At 40.8% G+C, this 27,500-nt stretch overlaps 1 protein-coding gene across 2 annotated transcripts in view; it reads left to right on the forward strand.

The window, feature by feature from the left end:
• Nucleotides 1-27,500, forward strand: part of Nmt (N-myristoyl transferase) — a 160,447-nt gene that overhangs the window by 130,633 nt on the left and 2,314 nt on the right. For both annotated transcript variants that reach the window (XM_069310358.1, XM_069310357.1), the window contains 4 exons: nt 3,653-4,001; nt 9,575-9,720; nt 15,688-15,825; nt 23,465-27,500. The exon at nt 23,465-27,500 is cut by the window's right edge and continues 2,314 nt beyond it. In XM_069310358.1, the coding sequence (XP_069166459.1) occupies nt 3,653-4,001; nt 9,575-9,720; nt 15,688-15,825; nt 23,465-23,485 (654 nt within the window). In that variant the 3' untranslated portion in view covers nt 23,486-27,500. The remainder of the gene's footprint in view (nt 1-3,652; nt 4,002-9,574; nt 9,721-15,687; nt 15,826-23,464) is intronic.

Genomic DNA, 27,500 nt, shown 5'->3' on the forward strand with positions numbered 1-27,500 from the left:
AAGCCTTTCCTAAAAAAGGGGTATGGCCGCAAGGCAGCAGAGGTTTGGAATCACGGTTTTCCCTTCCCCTGGATGAGCTGCATTTCCAGGCTTACGAGTCCCATCTACCCGGAAAACTGTGGTACTTTACTTTAAAAATATATATATACGATGTGAGCCATGCAGGTAGTGAGACCAAAATCATATACAGTGTAAACTCGGTTTACAAATGCCCCACTGTACAAATTTTTCTGTTTGCGAGCTCAATTTCTTTGAAAAATGTGACCATGCTTACAAGCTTTGCCTCGCTTGGTGAGTTTGTTGATACATGTATGGGTCGACCTGGCACGTGGTTCTTGGTGGTACGGGCGAGGCACGCTTCAGTTTACCAGTGCCTCCCGCCTAGTGGTAATCGCGCTTGAATTCTTTTAAGAATTTTATTGTTTTTGTGCTTTCTTGTTTTCTAAACATAAAAGTAATTAATATATATCATGCCATGGATCCCAAGAAAGTCAGTAGTAAGGTTCAACCTGAGAAAACACATGTGAGGATGACGATAGAGGAAAAACAATAGATCATTCATAAACATGAAAATGGTATGATGGTGGTTGTTCTAGCTAAGCTGGATGGTGCTGATGTTGGAGGAGTTGGTAAAGAACACACAGAAGAACTGACCACCGACGAACTCCTAGCCCTTCACAAGAAGGATGTTGCTTCCTCATTAACCCTTAAAGGGCGCAATACATTTATAGCTGGGTTATCTTGAGATGATTTCGGGGCTTTAGTGTCCCTGCGGCCCGGTCCTCGACCAGGCCTCCACCCCCAGGAAGCAGTCTGTGCTAGGTAACAGGGGCATAGGGTGAAAGAAACTGCCCATTGTTTCTCGCCGGCGCCCGGGATCGAACCCAGGACCACAGGATCACAAGTCCAGCGTGCTGTCCGCTCGGCCGACCGGCTCCCCTGGGGTGAATAACTTTTGCGTGACGACGCACCACAGCTATGTATGGTTGGGAGTACCGCACAAGATTGAAGGTCCCACTGCTACGTGGGGATCTTGTAAACAGTCGCCATTTAAAAAAAAAAAATTGTGGGCATGTTCACAGCACTAGCCACAGCACACTGCCATTGTTTGGTCCATCTAAGAATCTTGAAATGACACTGTTCCTTTACAAAATAAAATTGTGAAAGATTATTCATTTACAGGACTTAGTGACCAGGATTCTGATAATAGCACCATTGTGGTGAGAATTAGCAATATGCATAGTATGGTGGGAGGAGGAATCCTGGCGAGAAAGGGAAGTGGCATCATCAGCTGACTGGTCTTTGGCGGTCATTGTTATTGTCTGGACTCACCGTACCAGCTTAGTGGTTTGTTATGGTGAACACAAATGTAGATACTTGTATATAATGTGTGTGTATATAGTGTAATAACAGCAAAAGGAATATGTTGGGAAGAGCCATTGTGGTGAGGGAGGTGATGTCGTCTGGTGCCTGGTGTGTGACTTGTCATGCTGTGTAGGGTGGCCACTATGCTGTTTGGACACCATTCAAGCTTAGTTGAATATTTATGGTGAACAAAACATGTAGATACTTTTATATAATGTGTGTATATAGTGTAATACCACCACAAACAATATGGTTGGAGGAGGAATATTGGTGAGTGATCTGCTGGCTGGTGTGTTGGTAGCCACTATGCTGTTTTGATGCACCATACCAGCTTAGTGGTTCATTATGATGAACAAAACATGCAGGTACTTGTATATAACCTGTGTATATAGTGTAATAACAGCAAAAATATTTGTTTGTTGTTTTATGAACATAATTGAATCACTAATTGCACACCATACTTTAGAGTATAGCAATGGTTCACACATTTTATTATATAAATGTCACACTACACACTATTGAATAATATTACTGCAAAAAAAAAAAACAGAAAAATCAAAGACATTGAAATAATTAGGTAAAAATATCTGTGGCAACTCCTGCCTGACGGCTCAGGCGGAGCAGACGCCCCGGGCGCCTGCTATGTCAGCGCCCGAGTGTTGCTAGACATCCTCGCCCTATTGCATCCAAATTATCACCTACAATCCCCCTCTTCCCCAAGGTGAACAGGGATTACATTTTAACAATCGAAGTAGTATTTTGGGTGTTTTTGTACTTATGGCTTGGGCAGGTAGGCAGTTCCATGGGTTTATTACCATGTGGATGAAACAGTATCTCCTATGTTCAGTCCTACATTGTGGCTTGTTGACCTTGAAAGTCATTCCTTGTTTGTGTTACATCTGACCTTTTTTGTATTGTCTGTTGGTGTTGCCTGCTGAGAGTGGGGGGTTAGCTGTCAGGGGGCCTGACAACCGAGTGGACAGCGATTCGGATTCGTAGTCCTGAGGTTCCGGGTTCTATTCCCGGTGGAGGCAGAAACAAATGGGCAGTTTTTTTCACCCTGATGCCCCTGTTACCTAGCAGTAAATACGTGCTTGGGAGTTAGGCAGCTGCTACGGTCTGCCTCCTAGGGATGTGTAACAAAAAGAATGCCTGGTCAAGGACCGGGCCGCGGGAATGCTAAGCCCTGAAATCATCTCAAGATAGAGATATTTTCTCAAGAGAAATCATCTCTTGAGAAATCATCTCAAGAGCATGCTATGCATGGATTTCATTTTCATTTCATACCACACCCACTAGACCTGCTTAGGGGTTCATTATGGTGTATACAAAAGTAAATACAGTAGTTATATATAATGTGTGCATAAAGTGTTACAACAGCAAAAAGTGTGTTTCATTGTTCAAAGAATATAATATTCTGGGCATATTAGTGACTAAAATATATCGGTAGTTGCCCATGTTCATCATGTTCTGTGATACGAATAACATTATTTACAATCGAATGCTTCATTGCACCTGAAGGAACAATGGTAAAAACATTAGAAATATGTACAAAGAACATTTAAAATGCATGTTACAATTTCTTACAAAACATTCCTGGCTGACCTCTTAAAAACTGGTTGCTAGATTATTTACACTCACCAGAACTACTTACTGGCTCATAATAGGGTGTGAAAATGTAAATAATTATATGTAAAGTCTCTATATAGTGGAATAATGGAAAAAAAACCCTGTTCTATTGTTTAAAAATATAATATGGTAGTCATATTAGTGACGTATATTTGAGCATAGCAGTGTTCCACACATTTTATTACGTAACTTTCTCAAATGACACAAATATTACTGTACAAAAAAAGAAGAAAAATAGACAGACATTTAAGTAAATTATGTTAAAATGTCTTTGTGGCAACTTCTGCACTATTCTTGGCCTTGGGTGACGATTCAATGATCTTTCGTGAATCGCGAGACTTGCTTGCTCCATCACGGCCAAAGTATGTCACATATTTTTTTTTGTTTCCTGTAATCAGGGAATGCACCACAACAATGTTAGCAGGAAAATTTTTTTGGGGGAATTTATTTTTTATTGGTAGAGTAGGGGGGTGTGTTGGCCATAAACAGGTGCACAGGAGTTAATGGAATATATTTTGGAGTACATTTTTTCCCCAGATTCTTAGTTATAATTTTTAAGAATATTAGTTTAATAATTTTAACGTGTTAACCCCCGAATATTAGAAAAGTTTTCAAATTTGTTATGGTTCTTATTGTAGATTATTCTCTCCTCATCCAGGCTGTGTACACTGCTGGTGTCTTGTTGCCGAAACCTGTGGCATCTTGTCGCTACTGGCACCGCTCACTCAATCCAAAGAAGCTAATAGAAGTTAAATTTTCTCATTTGGGAAAGAATATGACTATGCAGCGCACACTCAAACTGTATCGGCTGCCATCAGAAACAGTAACGTCAGGTTTCAGAAGATTAAAGATTGAAGACGTTGACGATTGCCATAAGTTGTTAGAAGGATACTTGAACAAATTTGATTTAGCACCTGTATTTAGTAAAGAAGAATTCATTCATTGGTTTCTTCCCCAAGACAAGATCATAGACAGTTATGTAGTTGAAAACTTTGGCAAAGTTACTGGTGAGTTTTCAAGTGAAATACTGTATTATCTTCTGATTTTTATATATTAATAATAATTAGGCATTCTTTGCAGAGTTTACTATATGATTTTGTTTATAATTTTCTTTTGTTTCCATGTTGTATGATTGTCAGTGGAAGGTTTCCATTAATATTAGGCAGTGGCTATTTTTAGAACCAGATGAAATATTTGTTGGTGTGGCTGTTTGTAAGATTTTGCAACATAGAATGAACATAACTGGATCACATTTACGTGACACATGTCCCCAATATCCTGGGGATATTGTAGTCTAGGTTGTGAAAATTTCAATATATTTACCAGATTTCCAACTGCGTATTGCTTTGATGCTTAAAGCAGTAAGTTTAGCAGTGTTTTCTCTTTAGATGCACTGAATTTAGTTAGAATGGATAAAAAGTTTCTTAAATGCTGAAAGAGGAGAGCAGTAATTAGAGGATATGAATTAGAATAGAGGGGTGTGGCTGGGTTCCACAGGGCTTTGTTTTATCACCTATGATGTTGATTGTACAGACTGCCCACAGTCAATAATTTGGATCCCAAATTATAGGGTAGGCCCACTCCCATCCAAGTTAGCTGGTCATCTTAATTACCTGAATTTCTTACCAGGAATGTCACAAAATGAATGGGCATTTTCACCAAGTTTTCTCATAGCATATCTTTAGTGGGTAGCGTAACTTGCTTTTTCTTAACGTGTCCACGTTGATTACTGCTGCTGCTACTAGACATTGTCTTAGCCAAAAATGATCTAAGTTTCTGTTAAAACAAAAAAATTAAGAAAGAAAATCATTCAGTACCGGAGTGACACGAGGTAGTAGAATCGTGAGGAAAGAACACTTGTGGCTTGACAGGGCTGGGCTGGTTCACCCCAGGCTCTGTATGTAGGCTGCCCCCCAAAAAATGTCCCATATTGTATTGGCAAAATACATTTTACAGTACAGCCTGTAAACAGTTTTTGGGTGAGGGCAGGCTGACAGTAAAGAGCGGGCAGGTGGCTGGCTGAAAGTGGGAGGACAGTTGCCTGAGAGTTTCTGGCAATGTAATGCTTAGAGACTAATCAAAAATTTTATCATTGCACATTGCCCTAAAATATAAGATTCCAGAAGTTCAAAAATAGGGCTTCCATAGACTAGCTCACTGGGCTGCCTGTCAACCACACTAGGGCCTTCTCTATTCTCCCGCATCCACATACCTGGGCACTCCATTGCCTCTCATCCATATATTCAGTCCCCCTTCCCCTGCCTCACATCTCAATATCTGGGCCCTCTCCATTCTACCCCTGCCAACTATCCCCATACCCAGTCCCTCCCCACTCACCCCTTTTTTCCTATCCTCCGATACCTCTCTGACACAAGTTGTTTGTCAATGTCAAAACAAGTAACTGTTTACGTGTAAATTTATTTTGGTGTATTAGAACATTGGATGTAACGAGTGTGTGTGTTTACTATCAAATTGTTATGATTGTAACCAAATTTTCAATTAGTTAAACCGTCAAGCACTTGAACTGGAATTCATATGTAGGTTTAAAAGTAAAAACGTGAACAAGATTTCATTCGGATTACTCCAAATCTGGGGTTATTGGAATCCGAATTACTGAGCCCTTACAATACAGTACAGTGGCACCTCGACTTACGATAATTTTGAGTTACAATGTAAATTTGATCGAAAAATGCTACTCGACTTACGGTAGTGTCGTTGACTAACAATATTTGTTGGGACACGTTTGGGTCGACCGAGCGCGTGGTTCCTGGTCACGTGAGCCGACCTGCCTCAGTTTACTAGTGCTGCCCACATAGTGATGATCACACGTATAAGAAAAAAAATTTTGTGGTGATTTTTTGCTTTTTGAACATAAAACTGATTATTATATATCACACCATGGGTCCCAAGAAAGTCAGTGGTAAGGTTCAACATATGAAAATCCATGTAAGGATGACCAATAGAGTCTTCTCTTCAAGTCACTCGTGTTGTCCCGTCTTGAGTACTGCTCAGTACTCACTTTCCCCTTCAAAGCAGGAGAGACTACTGAAATAGAGGGAATACAGAGAGCATATACGGCACGCATAGACACGATAAAGCACCTAAATTATTGGGATCGTCTCAAAGCCCTCCAAATGTACTCACTAGAAAGAAGACGAGAGAGATATAAAATTATATATACGTGGAAGATACCGGAGGGCCAAGTACCAAATCTATACAGTAAAATAACAACGTACTGGAGTGAACGATATGGAAGAAAATGCAGAATAGAACCAGTGAAGAGCAGGGGTGCCATAGGCGCAATCAGAGAACACTGTATAAACATCAGAGGTCCAACACCCTCCCAGCGAGCATAAGAAATATTGCTGGAACAACCGTGGACATCTTCAAGAGGAAACTAGATTGTTTCCTCCAAGGAGTGCCGGACCAACCGGGCTGTGGTGGATATGTGGGCCTGTGGGCCGCTCCAAGCAACAGCCTGGTGGACCAAACTCTCACAAGTCAAGCCTGGCCTCGGGCCGGGCTTGAGGAGTAGAAGAACTCCCAGAATCCCATCAGCCAGGTATCAACCAGAGCAAAAACAAGAGATCATTCGTAAATATGAAGATGGAATGCGGGTTGTTGAACTAGCTAGGCAGTACAACAAATATCAGTCAACGATATCCACTATACTTGCTAAGAAAAAGGACATTATGAGTGCTAAAGTGGCAAAAGGCATGTCAATAATCATGAAACATAGAACACAAACACTTGAGGATGTCAAAGTTATTAATTTGGATACACAGCAAGGAGTTAGCGGGTAATAGAGTTTCAGAGGCCATCATTTGTGAAAAAGCAAGGAAATTGCATGGAAGACCTTTTAAAGAAAACCCCTGGAATGAGTGATGCAAATGCGAAAGAGTTTAAGGCGAGCAGGGGTTGATTTAAGAAATTTAGAAAAAAGAAGTGGCATTCATAGTGTTCTGAGTGTTGTGTGTCACGAGCTGGTGGAGGAACACAGCGAAGAACTGACCACTGAAGAACTTCACAAGGAGCAGCAACAAGACAGCTGAGGAAATTTCTTCAGGGGGGGGGAGGAGAAGACAGTACAGAATGTCCCTTCCTTATTAATTAAGAAAATATGTGCAGCATGGGAAGAATTGCAAACTTATGCTGAAATGACTCGCCCAAATCACGGTGCAGTAGGCCAATGCCTTAACCTTTTTAATGACACTGTGATGCCTCACTACAGACAAAAATTAAAACGTATGGAAAAAACAATAATACTATGGAAAGGTTTTTAGTAAGACAAACAAGCAGTGAATCACAACCAGGTCCTAGTGATATGCAGGCAAAATGTAGGAGAGTGTGTACCCCAGAGAAGTCATCACTGCCTGATGTTATAATGGAAGGGGACTCCCCTTCCAAACAGTAACACCTCTCCTCCTTTTCCTTCCTCGCCATCTTCAATACGCATCAAGATTCCTCCATAAAGGTAAGATAAACGTATGTACTGTATTGTAGTTAGAGAACAAAATTGTATAATAAAATCCTCATCACGGCCCTTGTGAATTTGTTCATTTGATGCATCACACTATTGTGATTTCTGTGTGTAATGAAGTAAGGGCGAATAGGTAGAACGGCCTATTGACATAGCTTGAGTGTATGGGGGAGTTGTGTAAAACCCTGGTTTGTGCCTCGGAGAGGCTGCAGGATCCAGTAAGTTCAATAGAACTTCGGTTTCAACTCTTTTGACCATGTCGTAGCTCAGTCGATTAAGGCAGCGTCTGGGATGCTCCCGGACGTAGGTTCGAATCGTCGTCACTGCCATTGTGGATTTGTTCATTTGATGCATCACGCTATTGTGATTTCTGTGTGTATTGATTGGAAGATATTTCAGGTAAGTCTGTTATGTGTTGGCATATTGGATTTGTTGTGATCAGTAATGGTGGTTGTGGTGTGTCAGTGTTGCAATTTGATCCAAACATCCCCAATCCCAACTGTTCACACCTAACCCAAACCTCCCCCAACTGATGCACCCACTCCTTCCCACTTGCATACTCACATCCTCCCACCCAAACCTTCCCCATCTGATGCACCCACTCCTTCCCACTTGCATACTCACATCCTCCCACCCAAACCTTCCCCATCTGATGCACCCACTCCTTCCCACTTGCATACTCACATCCTCCCACCCAAACCTTCCCCATCTGATGCACCCACTCCTTCCCACTTGCATACTCACATCCTCCCACCCAAACCTTCCCCATCTGATGCACCCACTCCTTCCCACTTGCATACTCACATCCTCCCACCCAAACCTTCCCCATCTGATGCACCCACTCCTTCCCACTTGCATACTCACATCCTCCCACCCAAACCTCCCCCAACTGATGCACCCACTCCTTCCCACTTGCACTCACATCCTCCCACCCAAACCTTCTCCAACTGATGCACCCACTCCTTCCCACTTGCACTCACATCCTCCCACCCAAACCTTCCCCAACTGATGCACCCACTCCTTCCCACTTGCACTCACATCCTCCCACCCAAACCTCCCCCAACTGATGCACCCACTCCTTCCCACTTGCACTCACATCCTCCCACCCAAACCTCCCCCAACTGATGCACCCACTCCTTCCCACTTGCACTCACATCCTCCCACCCAAACCTTCCCCAACTGATGCACCCACTCCTTCCCACTTGCATACTCACATCCACCCACCCAAACCTTCCCCAACTGATGCACCCACTCCTTCCCACTTGCACTCACATCCTCCCACCCAAACCTCCCCCAACTGATGCACCCACTCCTTCCCACTTGCATACTCACATCCACCCACCCACATTCCATTTGTATATCCATATTTAAAATATAGGTTCTCTTAAGTTTGCAGAGGTGCCAAGAATGACTTTTAAGCATATTCATAATATTGCATGCTCAGTAACCCTTGGTGTGTCAAATGTCCCATGAAATTGGTGGGATGTATAACGTAAATACTGTACTGAAATTAATGGAATATGAAAAAAATCAGAAGGCCCACAGGTTTCCCACAGTTAATTTTATTTTTGCTTCATAAGAGGAAAAAATGTATTTAGTATCATAACTTATAAAAGATACATAAAGATACATAACTTACAAAAGATACATAAAAGTATCGTCAGTATTATGATGGTCTCCTGTCATGTCTGTGATACAAATATGGTGTGTAAAGTACTCTTCCTTCTTCTTGTACTCTTCCCTGTGATACAAGAGTATATTGTGTAATCTCAAAAGATTATTAACACGAAAACATAAATGTATGTAAAACAAAGTGCTTAAACACACAACCTGGTGCCAACGTGTGCATGCTGAACATGGCTCATGTTTAGTGACTTGTTATATGAAATACATACTGTAGTGAATAGTGCATATAAAAAATGCCAAAGCTGTAATGTGTGAGGAACCACAGTATTGAGTTAGTCAGCTCTCTATGCTTGGCATTGATCAGCTAGAATTAAAACATAACTAGTATAGAATATATTCTTGTAAATTTTAGATTTATTGAATAACTTTTGTCCTAATGAAATATCAGATAATTTTATTTTTATAATTTTCCAGATTTTGTGAGCTACTATACATTGCCGTCAACAGTTATGCATCATCCAACATACAAGTCCTTGAAAGCTGCCTACTCTTTTTACAATGTTTCTTCAGCCACTCCCTGGAAAGTTTTGATGAAGGATGCACTAGTCACTGCCAAGAATGTAAGAATTACAGTATTGAAGAATGAATAATAATATTTGTGTAGGTTAATGAATGGTGTGAAAATACCTTGGAGATAATATTTTAGGAATGTAGTTTGAATGTTTTTCCCCACCATTGAGAGTCTGTTTAGTGTATCAGTCGTGCTGTCATCTTTGGTGTAGTAGACGGTTGTCAACACATCTTGGAGTCGAGTTTTTTTGTTTACAGGTGGACCTCTTTTTGCTTTAGCATGGAACCTAAAGCTCAGTTTGTCAGCTGGTTCTGTGGCTGGTGTGCCACAGTAGCACATACTGTGGCTACTGTTTTCCTGCACTGGAGTTGGTGGGATTTCTGTATCTTTACTTGATGGTTTGTCATTTCCCCAGTCATTCTAGATTGGAACTTATCTGACATATTGATGAGTTATCCTAACTTGGTGGGGTGTTGTGTGTTACATTTGAGGCAGGGTGTGTAATTACTTAAGTGTAGTTTCAGGATGAGAGCTACGCTCGTGGTGTTCCAACTTCCCAGTACTCTGTCATATAAGGCTTTGAAACTATCGACAGGTTTGGGCCTCCAACACCTTCTCACTTGGCTTGTTCCACTGTCTACCACTGTTTGCAAGAGAAGACTTCCTAAATTTTCTTTAGCACCTTTGTTTCCTTAGCTTGAATCTGTCTTTTTGTTCTTGAAGCTGCTGGTTTCAGGAATTCCTCTTTGTCAGTTTAGTTGATTCCTGTTATTATTTTGTAAGCTGTGATTACATCACCTCTCTTTCTTTTGTCTTCTAGCCTCTCCTCATAACTCTTGTTTTTCAGTTCCAACAAGCCATTTTGTAGCATGCCTTTGCACCTTTTCCAGATTATTTATGTGCTTCTTGAGATTATCTGGTTGATACCTGGTTGATGGGGTTCTGGGAGTTCTTCTACTCCCCAAGCCCGGCCCGAGGCCAGGCTCGACTTGTGAGAGTTTGGTTCACCAGGCTGTTGCTTGGAGCGGCCCGCAGGGCCACGTACCCACCACAGCCCGGCTGATCTGGAACTTCTCTTAGAAAACTGTCCAGTTTTCTCTTGAAGATGTCCACGGTTGTTCTGGCAATATTTCTTATAGTCGCTGGGAGGACGTTGAACAACCGCGGACCTCTGATGTTTATACAGTGTTCTCTGATTATGCCTATGGCACCTCTGCTCTTCACTGGTTCAATCTTGCATTTTCTTCCATATCGTTCACTCCAGTACGTTGTTATTTTACTGTGTAGATTTGGGACCTGACCCTCCAGTATTTTCCATGTGTATATTATTTGGTATCTTCCTTGTCTCCTTTCTAGAGAGTACATTTGGAGAGCTTTGAGACGATCCCAATAATTTAGGTGTTTTATCTCGTCTATGCGTGCCGTATATGTTCTCTGTATTCCCTCTATTTCAGCAATCTCCCCTGCTCTGAAGGGGGAAGTGAGTACTGAGCAGTACTCGAGACGGGACAACACAAGTGACTTGAAGAGTACAACCATTGTGATGGGATCACTGGATTTGAAAGTTCTCGTAATCTATCCGATCATTTTTCTGGCTGACGCAATATTTGCTTGGTTATGCTCCCTAAATGTTAGATCGTCGGACATCATTATTCCCAAATCCTTGACATGCTGTTTTTCTACTATGGGAAGATTCGATTGTGTTTTGTACCCTGTATTATGTTTCAGATCCTCATTTTTCCCGTACCTGAGTACCTGAAATTTATCACTGTTAAACATCATGTTATTTTCTGCTGCCCAATCGAAAACTTTGTTGACATCTGCTTGTAGTTTTTCAATGTCTTCAGCAGAGGTAATTTTCATGCTGATTTTTGTGTCATCTGCAAAGGACGACACGAAGCTGTGACTTGTATTTTTGTCTATACCAGATATGAGAATAAGGAACAGTAGCGGTGCAAGGACTGTACCTTGAGGTACAGAGCTTTTAACATCGCTTGGACTCGATTTTATCTGATTGACTGTTACTCTTTGTGTTCTGTTCGACAGGAAATTGAGTATCCAGCGTCCTACTTTTCCAGTTATTCTCATTGACCTCATTTTGTGAGCTATAACCCCATAGTCACATTTGTCGAACGCCTTTGCAAAGTCTGTGTATACAACATCTGCATTTTGCTTTTCTTCTAGGGCTTTTGTGATTGTCATAGTGGTTGAGTAACTGTGACAGACAGGATCTTCCCGCTCTAAATCCATGTTGTCCTGGATTGTGCAATTCATTGTTTTCCATAAAACTAGAAATTTGATTCCTAATCACTCTTTCAAACACTTTTATTATGTGTGATGTTAGTGCAACTGGCCTATAATTTTTTGCCAAGGCTTTACTCCCTCCCTCCCTTGTGCAACAGAGCTATATCTGCAGATTTAAGTGCTGCTGGTATCTCCCCTGTATCCAGGCTCTTTCTCCATATTACGCTGAGTGCTCTCGCTACTGGTACTTTACATTTCTTTATGAATATTGAATTCCATGAGTCAGGCCCAGGAGCTGAGTGCATAGGCATATTGTCAATTTCTCTTTCAAAGCCTTCCGAGTTTATGGTAATATCCGTTATATTATCTGCAGCTTGAATGTCATTCATAAAGAAGCTGTCTGGGTCATCAACTTTCATGTTGTTTATTGGTGTGGCTTAACGGTCCAATACTGGTCGAGGTTTTGGATTTTGATTTTGCGTATGTGAAAAAATATTTCGGATTTTTCCTTATCTCTTGTATAGCTCTCTGTTCCAATTCCATTTCCTCACTCATATGATCGCTTCAACGTTTGTTCTATTTCTTCGATCTCCCTGCTTAGGCTTGTTTTCCTTGCTTGTGATAGTTGTGTCTGCCGAAGCATTTCCGTTATTTTTTTCCTTCTCCTGTACAGTCGTCTGCATTCTCTTTCTAGAGTGGTCCTCTTTCTGCCCCTCCTCACAGGCACGTGCTTCAAACAGACCTTGTAAGCTTCAGCTGTCAGTTGAGCTATTCCCTGTGTGGGAGTTTTGTCGCTTAAGTTCGTCTCCCATTGAATGGTTGCAAGGTCTACATTTATTTTTTCCCAGTCAATCCTCTTATTGTTGAAATTGAATTGATTGAATATTCCTTCTCGCTTGTTGGGTCTTTTTTTTTTTTTAGATTAGGGCACCATATAACTGCTGCATATTCCAATTATAGTTTAACAAAACTCATGAACAGTTTCTTTAGTATTTCATCATCCATGTAATTAAAAGCAAATCTGAAGTTGGAAAGTGATGCATATGCTCTTCTCACAATGTTCTTTGTGTGTTCTTCTGGCAACAGCTTAATATCCAAAACCACCCCTAAGTCTCATTCTTTTTTAGAGTTCTGCAATTCCTTTCCACATAATTTATAAGTTGTTTGTGGTTTATTTTCTCCGATTCCACATTCCTTAACATGGCATTTATTCACATTGAATTCCATTTGCCAATTGACGTTCCAAGCACATATTTTATCTAGATCGATTTGAAGGGCATTACAATCGTCTGTCTCTCCTATCTTCCCTAGTATACTTAACATCATCTGCAAACATGTTCATCTAATTCTGTGTTCCTTCTAGTAGATAGTTTGGGTAGACGACGAACATTACTGGTGCAAGAAATGAACCCTGTGTTACTCTGCTAGTAACACTCCTCCAGTCAGATATATTGCCTCCGATTATTGCCCCTCATCTGTGTCAGAATTTTTTCATCCATGTCAGATGTCTCCCTGTCACCCCTTCAGCATGTTCCAGTTTCCAGAACAGCCTCTTGTGTAGGACTCTTTCAAAAGCCATTTTTAGGTTCAGATAGACATAGTCAACCCAACCACCACCTTCCTGTAGTATCTACGCATGTGTGTATTTACTATTTGTATTTACTATTTTTATCTGCTGAATCGAGTTATTAGCTCTTGGACCCCGCCTTTCTAACCAATTTATTTTTCCTCATTATGTCTACTACATATATTTAATGGTGTCCCTGACGAACAGGGGCACCAGGGTGATCGCTTCCAACCCGCTAGGACAAGTCGTGCTAGGCCTCGGACCTCCTTTTGTTTTAGTAAGCCTCTGGTGCCAGTTTCCGAGTCGGTGGAGTCGCTGATGTGGGCTTCGTCTGGTCGGCTCAGTGTTCGCTCTGTTCAATGCTCGGTGTTTTGGGGTTTGCGTCGGCTCTTTCATGGGTAGTCCTGTTAACAGGGCGATAGAGGGTGGAGGCTGGCTCCTTTTGCCCATGCCTGGTCCTGCAGTTCGTGGGCTTTTCAAGTCATTTCTTGCGGCCTTAAGTGGCGTTGGGAGGTCCTTTCTTCAGAGGGTTGAGTCTGTGTGGGGGGCAGGCATCTTCCCCATCCATCTGTCGGGTCATCTTAGAGTAGGTTTGCTTGGGCATGGTTGAAACCGCCTTGTGTCTCAGGTGGGTCTCCTGTCTGTTTGCAGTTCTGAAATGGGACTGTGCAGAGCTCCAGTACATTCTGGACTTGTCTTATCTGAACGGGTTGATTACCTGCCCCCCACATTTCGGATGACCACGTTGTCCCAAGTTTGGCTTGTTCTTGATCCGGGTGCTTGGATGAATTTAACAGTTGGATGTTGATTTAACAGTTGATTAAAACTTCGATGAATTTAACTGTCCGTGGTGTAGTGGTAAGACACTCGCCTGGCGTTCCGCGAGCGCTATGTCATGGGTTCGTATCCTGGCCGGGGAGGATTTACTGGGCGCAATTCCTTAACTGTAGCCTCTGTTTAACGCAACAGTAAAATGTGTACTTGGATGAAAAAACGATTCTTCGCGGCAAGGGATCGTATTCCAGGGACCTGCCCAAAACGCTACGCGTACTAGTGGCTGTACAAGAATGTAACAACTTGTATATATCTCAAAAAAAAAAAAAAAAAAAAAAAAAATCCCTGGGCCTCAGGGACACATATCGGAACATTCCTAGCCATCCGGGGGTTCAGGGATTGGTTAGGTTTTGTGGTACACCAACAGGCTTACTACAAAAAAGGCTTTTTTGTGGTAAGCCTTCCGTCCCTGTGGAAGGCTTACCACAGCGACTCGCCTTCCTGGTGAGTCCCTGTTCTCCTTCTCTGTTGGTAGTAAGCTTCAGGGAGCCAACAGAGCTCCCCACAGAAAACTATCATTGAATATAATGAAATGCCAGTTCTGGATGAGGTTTCCTGACACGCTCCCTCACTTTGGGTGGCGGCTTTCATCATTCAAGAACTGAATTGAAGGGTTGCTGGCTCCTTCTCCCCCTGCGAGGATGGGGGGGGGGTGAGGGGGTAGAGCTAATGAGTGTGGGACTAGTTGCATGAAGTGTTGCTTGTTTGTTTTCTTTCTTGAGTTGTTCTTTCGCTATTTTTATGACATGGCTCACAATTTTCAACCGGACAGTGGTCTGTTTTGATTTGCCTAACTTTCTGGGGCCTGTCCTGGTCAATAGCAAGTATGACATACTTTAAATGTAAAGTGCTCAAAGGCCATTGCTTCCTGCATCTCCGAGGAGGGCCAGGTTCGGGCTCTGGTTCCTGGTAGGCAAACAAGAACTCTGCGACTTATGTCCCCAACTAATATAGCGCTATATCAGTATAGATAGCTTCAGGGAGCCTCCAGGGCTCACCCAGATACTGGCATTTTATTACATTCCACTGCTGGTTCTTTAGGCAAGTATTGTTTACTTTAAGCCTAATACATACTCTAAATCCTAATGCACCTGCTGTAACAAATGGAGTGCCCATATAATATATCGAGTAGAAGATTCATATTTTCAAAATATTTGGATAACCCAATCTAGATAATCTGGACATTGGTAGATACTTTATTAGATAGAAATTACATCTTTAAAAGTAGAAGTGATGATTTCAGTTTCTAGTTTCCTGTATGAATTTTTTTTCTTTTAAGTACAGGGTATTTAGGAAAATATTTAATTGCGCCTGAAATGATGCAGATAAAGTTTGTCTGTGTCTTAAAATTGAAATGTCTTACCTTTTCAGTCTGACTATGATGTATTCAACGCATTAGACTTGATGGAGAATTCCGAGTTCCTTGAAGACCTGAAGTTTGGTCAAGGTGATGGCAATCTACAGTATTACCTTTACAATTGGCGGTGTCCTAAGATGGTACCTCAAAAGGTGAGTGCAGAAAAGCAAACATACATATAATTGGAAACTTTATATAGAACTGGGCAAGGTTGCTGGTTCTTAGACACTCAAACTACAGTGGCACCTTGACTTATGACTGCCTCTACTTACGAATTTTTCGAGTTATGACGTAAATTTCGTCGGAAAATGTGACTCGACTTAACGACCTTTGCCTCGACACGGAACTTTGTTGATCTTCTTGAGATGATTTCGGGGCTTTTTAGTGTCCCCGCGGCCCAGTCCTCGACCAGGCTTCCACCCCCAGGAAGCAGCCCGTGACAGCTGACTAACACCCAGGTACCTATTTTACTGCTAGGGAACAGGGGCATAGGGTGAAAGAAACTCTGCCCATTGTTTCTCGCCGGCACCTGGGATCGAACCCAGGACCACAGGATCACAAGTCCCGCGTGCTGTCTGCTCGGCCGACCGGCTTCCTTACCGGGAGCTCCCTTTCCCTTTGATGTGCGTATGGGTCGACCGATCTCGTGGTTCCTGGTGGCACGGCCGACCCCTCCTCAGTTTACCAGTGTCGCCCGCTTAGTGACAATCGTGCTTGTAAAGGATTTCATTATTATTATTTTTTTTAACATAAAAGTAATTATTATATATCACACCATTGGTCCCAAGAAAGTCAGTGGTAAGGTTCAAGCTAAGAACACACACGTGAAGATGACCATAGATGAAAAACAAGAGATCATTTGTAAATGGTACGAGGATTGTTGATGTAGAGTAGAGGATGTCCCTTCCTCATTTATTAAGAAAATGTGTGCAGTATGAGAAGAATTGCAAAGTTTTGCTGAAAAGTGTCACTCAAATCAAGTTGTAACAATCAGTTGAGTTAACCTTTTTAATGACAATGTGATGTCTCACTTCAGACAAGTGTTACAACATAGGGAAAAACAGTGTCACTAGACAGGTTTTTAGTGAGAAAAACAAGCAGTGAGCCACAAGCAGGTCCTAATGGTATGTAGGCAAAATGTAGGAGTGTGTGCACCCCAGAAGAGTCATCACTGCCTGATGTTACAATTGAAGGGGATTCCCCTTACAAACACTACACCTCTCCTCCATCCCTCCTCATTGTCTTCCATATGCCAACAAGAGTCCTCAATCAAAGTAAGATATAAATACAGTCCTGTATTGTAGCTAGTAGAAAATAAGTGTTATTCGGTATAAAATGTATTTTTAAGTTAATATTTTTGGGGGTGTGGAACAGATTAATTCAATTAACATTATTTCTTATGGGAAAATTCGTTTTGACTTACGACCCGTCTCTGTGAAGGGATTAAATTCATAAGTCAAGGCCCCACCGTACTTTTAGTTTGATTAGTTTATTAAAAATATTTTAATAATGTTTTGTGGAAAACCTATGATATATATTTTTAATAACAATAATGGGGAACAAATAAACCTTATTTCCCTTGGGAGAAATATGCTGGGAAAGACGGCTGGATAATGCATACTTAAACCAGTGCCTTGAGAGAATAGGCACAGTAGCACTAGAAATATGTGCAAGTCACATACCACTAAAGAGAAAGAGAAAAAGATGCAGATTGGAATGAAAATGTCATTCCCTCTATAAGCAAAGAAAACATTGCAGAACTTCTTAACACTTTGAGGTCGTGATGACATTCGCACAGTCGTTAAAACAATGCATGACGTCAACGCCATCAACAATTAATTTTTGCTTATTCTTATTAGTAAGTATGAACAGTATAAAAAGTAGCAGAAATAGCTCCTCTTCACAAGGGAGGGAGCACAGCATTGGCAAAGAATTATGGACCAGTTCCACTAAAGTCCAACATAATTAAAGTATTTGAGAGAGTGATCAGGAGTCAGGTCACCAGTTTAGGAGACTGAAGCGAGTATAAACAATATACTCGCTCCAAACTCATTAGCTAAATGAGAGAAGCAAACCTTTCATTAGCACTAATGACATCACTCAAAACATTTCCCTAATTACAGTTAAAATTCCCTCCATCCTCCTAACCTAATGGAGGAGGATGAGATAAGGTGTAGTTCAATTATATAAGCAATCGAGAAGCAAGTAACCATCAGTATAATTTCCACAGTGATTCAGTTAAACTGACGCTTCGGAGTTACCCCACCACTTCACCCTCAAGAATGTAGCACTCGGCATATGCCGTTCTAATCGACCTCAAGACACTCCAACTTCGTCACAGAGCAGACACAGACTGTGACCGTATCGAGCTGCCACGCTCTCAGCCTCATCGAGTTTAGACACTCACCAGCTCATCCAGTTTTGGCACTCGCCATCTCATCAAGTTTTGACACTCACATCTCGCATCAAGCAGCCACGCTCTCCCTCATTGAGGTCCGCGACTCCGGCCTCACTCGGCTCTGCTCTGCTCCAAGTTCTGTCTCAATATCTACAACACTGCCAACAACTGACTGCTATAACCAAGACTACTAAATAAATATAAATATGAAAGCCCACTAAACACTGTGTATCTAATTCGCCCAACAACGTAACATAATCGTACATTACAATTCATTACTGGATTGTGGAGGTCATACCATTGACCTCCACAACCCAGGCCAACATTGATTTAGAGCGGGTAAGACCATGCCTCTCACAGCTACTTGACCACTGTGGGAGCCGGTGGTTGAGCGGACAGCACGCTAGACACGTGATCCTGTGGTCCCGGGTTCGATCCCGGGCGCCGGCGAGACACAATGGGCAGCGTTTCTTTCGCCCTATGCCACTGTTACCTAGCAGTAAATAGGTACCTGAGAGTTAGTCAGCTGTCACAGGCTGCTTCCTTGGGAGTGTGTGTGTGTGTGGGGTATGGGGAAAAAAATAGTAGTAGTAGAAACGGTTGATTGGCAGTTGAGAGGCGGGCCGAAAGAGCAGAGCTCAACCCCCGCAAGCACAACTAGGTGAATACAACTACGTGAATACGACAAAATCACTGCAGCATTAGAAGAAAAAAGAATGCAGATGTGGTATACACGAAGTTCACAAAGGCATTCGATAAGTGTGACCATGGAGTGATTGCACAAAAAAATAATGTCACTAGGAATAACAGATAAAGTATGACAGTGGATATTCAATTTTCTGTTGAACAGAACACACAGAGTAACAGTCAACCAAATAAAATTGAGTTCAAGTGCAATTGAAAGCTCTGAACTGCAGGGTACAATCCTTGCACCACTGCTTTTCCTTATTCTCATATCAGATACAGACAAAAATAAAACATACTTAAAACAGCAGAGATCACACCACTTCACAAAAGAGGTAGTAAAGCTGATGCAAAAAATTAGACCAATTGGTCTAAGAAGTATGATCACAAAACACATGGTATCACAATGTCTACATTTTCTGGGCAACATGGGTTCCGAACTTGGCATTCCTACCTTTCACAATTTCTAGACCACTATGACAGTTTTAGATGCCATGGATGTAAAACGCTGATGTAATATACAAGTACAGCAGAACCTTGGGTAGCAAACGTCCCTCTTTACAAATTTTTCTGATTATGAGTTCAATTTCTTCAGAAAATTTGAATCACGTTACGACCTTTGCTTCACCTTGTGACTTTGTTGATACATGTATGAGTCGACCGAGCACATGGTTCTTGAGCGAGGCATGTTTCAGTTTACCAGTGTCTCCCGTGACGATCGCACTTGAATATTGTATTTGGGAGGACAACAGGATGGATGGTTCAAGGACTGGATGGATGATAACTGCTTGATACCTGCTTGACGGAGTTCTGGGAGTTGTTGTTCTCCTCAAGCCTGGCCCGAGGCCACGCTAGACTTGTGAGAGCTTGGTCCAGTAGGCTGTTGCTTAGAGCGTCCCACAGACCCACATATCCACTACAGCCCGGTTGATCCAGCACTCTTGGAGAAAATTATCTAGTTTTCTCTTCAAGATGTCCACAGTTGTTACGGCAATATTTCTTATACTTGCTGGGAGGATGTTGAACAACCATGGACCTCTGATGTTTAAACAGTGTTCTCTGATTGTGCCTATGAACCCCTGCTTTTCGCTGGTTCTGTTTTGCATTTTTCTTCCATATCGTTCACTCCAGTATGTTGTTGTTTTACTGTGTAGATTTGGGACCTGGCCCTCCAGTATTTTTCATGTGTGTATTATTTGATATCTCTCATCTTTCTAGTGATTACATTTGGAGAGCTTTGAGACGATCCCAATAATTTATGTGCTTTATCGCGTCTATGTATACCGTATATGTTCTCTGTATTCGCTCCTGTTACAGCCACTATGGGTCGCAACCGGGTTCTTTGCTGCGGGAACTAAAGTACTAGTATCCGACCTCAGATTAGTAGTGGCTTTCAAGGAATGAGCTTGGTAATGCAAGTAAAACACAATGGGGGAGTTGAAAGGAATACGACATTTCATCAATTATCAATATATTCACATATTATCACTTTCCCATCACCTTATATAGAATCATGAACGAAGTATTACTACACTGATATATACACATGCCACTCTCATAGGACACTAAGTGCTCCTCGATGCTCATGCAATGCAGCCTTGTCAACTTTTGTGTTTCCTCAACAACAACGCCTCAGCTCTGGTGCCTTTCATTAGACTCCTACCCAGAGCTTGCACGTAGAAACTGGCATCCTGTCTCAACAGGATCGGTGGGATCGCTACTGTCTTCCCTACTTTGTGCGGTCCTTACAACACCCTCACTTATGCTTATATCGTACTTTGACCATTAACCCTCCTGTGGGCCCTGTTCCCTTTCACCACTTTTCCCTTTCTGTTCAGTCGTCTTGCTTGCTCTGTTTATCAATGTTTCTCTTTGTCATTCCATCTTTTCCCCCATGGAGGGATCCCTCTTCCTATGTTTTGTAGAACCTTAACCTGCATGACTAAGGCTTTCACTCCTCCTACAGTTCTGAAATGCCTTTTCTTTGCTCACTTTTCTGCACATTCCAACTCCATCTCCGTCTTCACAAATTGGTCAGTCTGCTGGCAGTGTACTCCATTGTGTTTCCTGACTGCACCTGTGTGTGTGTGTGTGCGTGTGTGTGTGTTGCCTGCCACCAAAGACTAGCATCTTTTGGCAGAACTTTTTGCAATTTTGTTCTTTCTTCATCAACTGCTTTCTCGCCGTAATTTTTCCTTTGTTATTGTAGCTGGCTCTCGCAGTGCCCTCATATGGCTCTGGAGTCCTTTAATCCTGTCCAACCTGTGGTTGTCAAAATTCTATATTGGCTGTTTCTTATCTCCAGCAGATTTAAGACAGTTGAGTTTTGCTGGGTTCCCTTCCATTTTGTGTTTCCTTAAATGAGTGTGCAGATGCTGTGGCAAAGGAGGCTATCTGCACTTGTCCCATTTCCTACAAAGGTGTTCCTTATTTCAACTTCTTCTCGGTTCTTCATTCCTCGATTTGTGCCTGTTGGCAGGATTGCTGGTCTTCTATCACTGGTAACAAGCTGCATGCTCTTAAAGAGTAGTGTGTTCCCATGGCCTTCCTCCTACCACCATAACGGGCGGTGGAGATGGCTCTGGCGATGTTACGTATTAGTCATACCTGTTTAACTCGTGGGCACTTAATGGAGCTCCACTCTGCTCCTTATTGTCTGAACTGCATTGTCCCTCTTACAATCGCAGATGTAGGGTGATTTTCATCAACTCTGCACATCCATGCTTCTCTAATGCACCACCTGCTGATGGGAATCCTTCGGGGTACAACCATGCAATCCTTCGTGGGTGCTGTGGGCACTCGTGTAATGTATTCCTTCCCTTACTATATAGCCTTTTGGGCCTATTTGTCCATCTCTGTTGCACCTTCTGATCTGGCACTGACACTTGTCTGTTACACTTCTTTCCCCAGGCCCGAGGGTTACCTTGCCATCCGTCAAGTATCTTTATTTACAGAATACTGTTCACTGATACACTAATTTTATTTTGTATGTACCAAACTAGTTCTCTTAACCCTTAACATGCTAGGGGTATAATATCCTTTCTTCCCCACAGGCGCATGTAATTTTGAAAGAAAAAAAATATTTTTTCGTCCTAACCTGTTAATCTGTGTTCACTGATCACGGGAAAAATAATAAAAAAAATCATAAGTGGCATATATTGCCCGCTATAGGGCGGGGAAGTCTGCCAAAAAATAGGCGGTGACTCAGCGTGCGTACCAGGTGGTCTGTTGCTCGCCAGCTGTCAGGCCAGAGTTGCCACAGAGATAATTACCTAATTATTTCAATGTCTCTGATTGATTTTTCATAGTTTTTTTGCTGTAATATTATTCAATAGTGTGTAGTTTGATATATTTATATAATAAAATGAGTGAATCATTGCTGTACTCAAAAATATGGTGTGCATATTGTTGATTCAATTATGTTCATCAATCAGTGAACAATACTTTGTCGGTTATTACACTGTAAGCACAGGTTATATATAAGTATCTGCATGTTTTGTTCACTATTAACGAACCACTAAGTAGCTATTATGAGTCAAAAAGTAACGAGGAGTGACCGCCGTGTACCAGCCAGCCACTCCCGCCCTCCCTCAAGTCATCTGACTCGCCCACATTCTCCTTCCACAATACTGTTTTTGCTATAATTCACTATATACAGACGTTATATACAAGTATCTACATGTTTTGTTCACCATAACTGTACATCTAAGCTTGTATGGTGAGTAAAGGCACAAAGACGTAGGACCTCACACAGTCAGCTGATGGCGGCCGCCCTCAAGGCCAGACGCACTAATATTTCACCTTCAACAATACTGTTTGTGGTGTTATTACGCTATATACACACATTATATATAAATATCTACCTGTTTTATTCACCATACTTGTACAAATAAACTGGTATGGTGCCCAAAGACCATCGTGGTAACCAGTAAACAACACCGTCATCTGCACGGTGGCGTCGTGCAGACAACGCCACCGCCCTCACCAAAATGGCGGCTCCCAACCTTCTCTTGCTGCTTATACCCTCTATACACACGTTATATATAAGTATCTACATTTGTGTTCACCATAGAGAACCAATAAGCTGGTATGGTGAGTGCAGTCAATAAAATGTGGCCACACACAGTCAGAAGGCATCACCACCTCCCTCCCTCCCACAGCATTACTCCTCCCTCCATGGCTCACAGCGCTAAATATCACCACAATCTTGCTATTATCAGAACCCTGGTCAGTTTTATCACAGTCAGGGGTCTTCTTTAATAATATCATCGTTACATAATAGCATGAACAAGTATATATTGGCATTTTTAGGCGATGCTGTGGTCACAAGCTGAACAGCAGTGCTGTTAGCTCATGCTGCGTGCGTCAGGCTTGGTTGCTCACTCAATACTGAGGCCAATAACACCCGGGAGTTTGGCCCACGATTTTTTTTAAAAATGGCGTCTGTTTACAAGAGCCCTGATAAAGGTGTGGTGAACCCCGTGTATCCGCGGACCGTTTAAATCTTGCCTAGTACTCCAACACGTCATATGACGTGATGCGCAGTTGACTGGAACAACGTCCAACACGTCATATGACGTGATGCGCACTTTAAGGGTTAAGGCAGTTTGAAAATCGTGTTTTGAATTTTGTACTTTCATACATATTGTACGGTATTGGTCTAATAACCTCAGTAGTCCATAGTAAATAATCATATGTTTGTTTTTCAGGTTGGCTTGGTATTGCAATAATGCAAGGGAGGCTTAAGTTTCTTGCATATTTTAACTCTGGTAATTACAGAAGAGCTCTGTAAAATTGCATTGGTTGCTGTTTAGAAGAGTAATTCGTTTGAGCACAGAAGTTGTCCCAAGCTTCTCTGCAGTAAATACACTAGCTATCATATGCTGTAGCTAATTACAGTGAAAATGAAATAACTACCAAGATGGAATTAGGATAAAGTATGGTAATTTATATTAAGTTCTTCCTTGCAGTATTTTCCTTTCAATATAATGGAAAGTGATGGCTAATAATGTGGACTTGAATGTTAAAATTGCATTGTGGTATATAAATCTTTACAACAATTCAGTTACCAGTAACTGAATTGTTGTGAGAGGTCTCCAAATGGTCCGCTATTTTGTTCAATAAAATGTAATACAATATATATATATTACTGATTAGAGAAAGGACTAAAATTATCTGGTGATAAATGAAAGTTCATTGTTGCAAGGAGGTTTGTTTATGTACAAGTATTGCGTGACTGAAGCAACACCCAACAAGCTTTCCTTTACATTTTAATAGAGCTGTCTTACTGTAGGAAACACTGCATGGCCTTTTTTTTTTTTAAAGATTGTAATTTATTTTTGTTCTGGCTCTTAAGAAGTGTATAATTGTGGGTGCATTAATTATTTTATCTGCTTAGGTTCTCATTGTCATTGGTTATGACACCACCTGTATATTACTGACTCCAATTGATGTCAAAAACTGCATAATCCTCAGGTGATTTATGAATTAGTCCCAGTGTGAGAGATGCTTTGTAAGCCTCTTCAGTATTTCTGAAGACACTCTTTTTCTGTGATATCAGTTGCTTGAACTTAGGCAGTATGCATAGGTTTGTCAGTGTGCCTACACAACTATAAGTAATTACCAATTCTTTTATCATGAGCTTGTGCTTAAAATAGGGAAGAAAATTATGTGGGTAATTGAAAGCTGTTGTGCATTCATGACACTAAACATGACCAAATTCTTAGTGCTTTTACACTTGTCAAATACTTCAGCTACCCAGTAAGTCATTTAGATTATAATTTTTAGGTAATCTAGCAGCAATTATAATGTTAATTACATTTGTAGATCGATGTAATATTACAAAGATGATAGTTATAATTCATATGTAGTGTTATTAATAGTGAATCAATTAAATACTTTGCCAAGAGTGTATTCATACAATCATCTCCAGTTGTAAATATGTAAACATGCATTTACTTCTAGAATTCCTGAGAGCAAGTTATGGATACTGTAGATAATTAAGACCTGAGTGTCTAATTCACCTTCACAACACCATGAACACTGGTGGTTTAATTGGAAGCAATGGCAAAATTATAATGCTCTTATTGAAAGCAAAAGTATTAAAATTCAAGTTAGAATGTATTGAAATGTCCCCCAAGCACTACTGATTATGTGTCTAATTAAGTCACAATTGCTTTTAAACTTAAAATTATTCAGTGTTTTTAGAGGCAAATTGTTTATTTACTTAAAAGTATGCCAAAGTCATCCACCAATACCATAGTATTATGGGGTATTTGTTAATAGTGCTCTTAAATAACCATTTGTAATTCATTTGTTATCCAGTATGTTAGTAAAGAATTGTTTAAGTGAATTCTCAGTCTATAGCTCAAGTGTTACCTTCACTTATAATGTTATAAAGTGGATCTTTTTTTCTAGACTAGTTAAGACTGTAACTGGATGTGGAGATGCAGTATCAGGTATACAATTAAAGAATAATACATAGTTTAAAGGGTGGTTCATATCATTTGTAGTCACATGAGTGGGAGTCATTACTGTTAGTATTTCAAGTCAATAGTAGGTGTCATTGTCAGCTCAATCAGTGGGGGCTGTTATTGTGTGCACGATCGGTGAGCGGTGTCATTATTAGTAAACTAAGTGGGAGTGAGAACATGATGTTTGAGAAGGTGGGTGATTGAACTAGTCATAAGCATATAATTTTTATCATGCTAATGATTAATGCAATAGACAACAATGTACTTGGTAAACTGCATATTTTTCAACATGCAAGGTTTTTTTCCCCTCAGTGTTATTTCAGAAGCTTAAATAAAGGTTACCCATATTATTTTTAAATATGTATATATTTATTTTTATTTGTAATTAAGTTCAATACAGTTGTGCCACTAGTATTTGTGAAGGAAGAGCCTTGATTGTAAGTGCATCAGTGAGGTTCAGTTCATGTTCTTTTGAATACCTTTGTTGTTACAGCTAAAAGATGTCTTACTGAATTCAGTATAAATAGTTTTTTTTTTACGGTTAACTTGTCAAAAACATTTTACTGCTACATATTTTTAATTAAATTCCTCTGAATAAGAATGTTTTAAGAGAGATCTGTTATACATATTAAATTAATTTCACCAAAGTGATTTAGTATAACAGCTAACCTTTCCCAAATTAAAAAAAAAAATAAGTTTTTTCAGATGCAAAACATGAATATTATGCCTATGGGTTTTACAAGTACAGTTGGCGTAAATTTGTGTAAAGTGGACAAAATGTTTTACAAGTATGTTTAAGGTAGAGATCGTTTGCTGTTAATCCCTTTGCTACACTGATTTAACTGTCATCATAAACCTTTCTTTACCAACAGAGCTGTATTAGATGTCTCAAGGGTGAACTATTTTGGGAAACTATTATTTTTAACCATTTTGAGGAAAGCTATTTTCTACAAAGCCCTAAATGTCATCAGTTGCAAGTAATGTAGAGTACATATCATTCATAAACGGGTAACAACCACTGTTCATAGTTAATTTATGCCCTTTATTTTGAGGATGGCTTGCTCACAAAATCACTGACATCACTGCCCTCCATTGTCTAAAATGTAATGAAAAGTTAATTTTTTTACCATGTGACTTAAATGTCCCTATTCTGTTTACATTCAAACACACACATGACTCTAGGCTCAAGTGATGCACTGAAATATTCCAGGATGTAACTCAGTGCATCAAAAGTGTAAATCTTTGATGCTGTAAAACAGTAAAGGAAATATTTTGAAACTGGTGACAGTTGTTGACTGTCTTGGCTAAAGAGTTCAACTACAGTACTACAGACAGTGAAATGCTACACAATTTTACTCAACTTCCTTCAGATGGTTGTTGAGGTATTCCCTGATATCAGTGTTAATACTTCATTGTTGCTGCATTATTCCCTATTCTGTGCTGGTCATTCACTTAGTGCAATTAATTATTGTAGTTGTAGAACTAATTATCATTAGTGACGGCATATTATGCTTGATACTTGTGACCACTGCACCAACGTGTTGCCAACTATAATTTGTTATTACTGTATAGCCTGGGGTTGCCCAAGCAAGTTCTACCAGTGGGGTTAATTAATGAGGTAACCTATATTAATGCTTGTCTACCTTGTCTTGTTTATTTTTATTTACTAAATACATGATCTCGTTGATGCAATCTTCATTTTTTGCATTCTTTTTTTTCGCATTGCTATCAAATAGCTGTTTTACTTGTTCTTAATAATAACCAAATACTGCAGCTGGCTTTTCTGGGTAAGATTTTATATGAGGTTGTGCAGTCATGAAGCAGGTTGACAGGTTAGAGAGAACAAGGGACAAGTTGTGTAAATCAAACTTGTGAACAAGGTAGTGAAGGCAAGGGTATGCCCCTGCACGGATTGGATGGTAATATTGGAAGACAATCAGTATTTTGGACCGGGAGAGTGGAACAATATATGAAAGAAAGGAGAAGGGGATAAAGAGCTTCAAAAGTGCTAAGCGGCACATTCATTTGCTATGACCTTGACTTTTTCCCATCTTGGCATGTTGAATAGCACTGATTTGCACCTCAACTTGAGAGGGGCATTTTTTATTCTCCAATTTGTGATCAGTATTTTACTCAAGCCTTTTCAAGTCCTTGGTTATGCCTGTATTGTACATTGACCAATGCTCTTATTGAGTACCCTTCACTCTCCTTTGCAATAATTTTTCCCGCAAAAATGTTGTTCAGTGGAGTCTTTCTCTACACATGTCCGCAT

Source organism: Procambarus clarkii, chromosome 67 (assembly GCF_040958095.1).
Source record: "Procambarus clarkii isolate CNS0578487 chromosome 67, FALCON_Pclarkii_2.0, whole genome shotgun sequence".
Taxonomy (NCBI): Eukaryota; Metazoa; Arthropoda; class Malacostraca; order Decapoda; family Cambaridae; genus Procambarus; species Procambarus clarkii.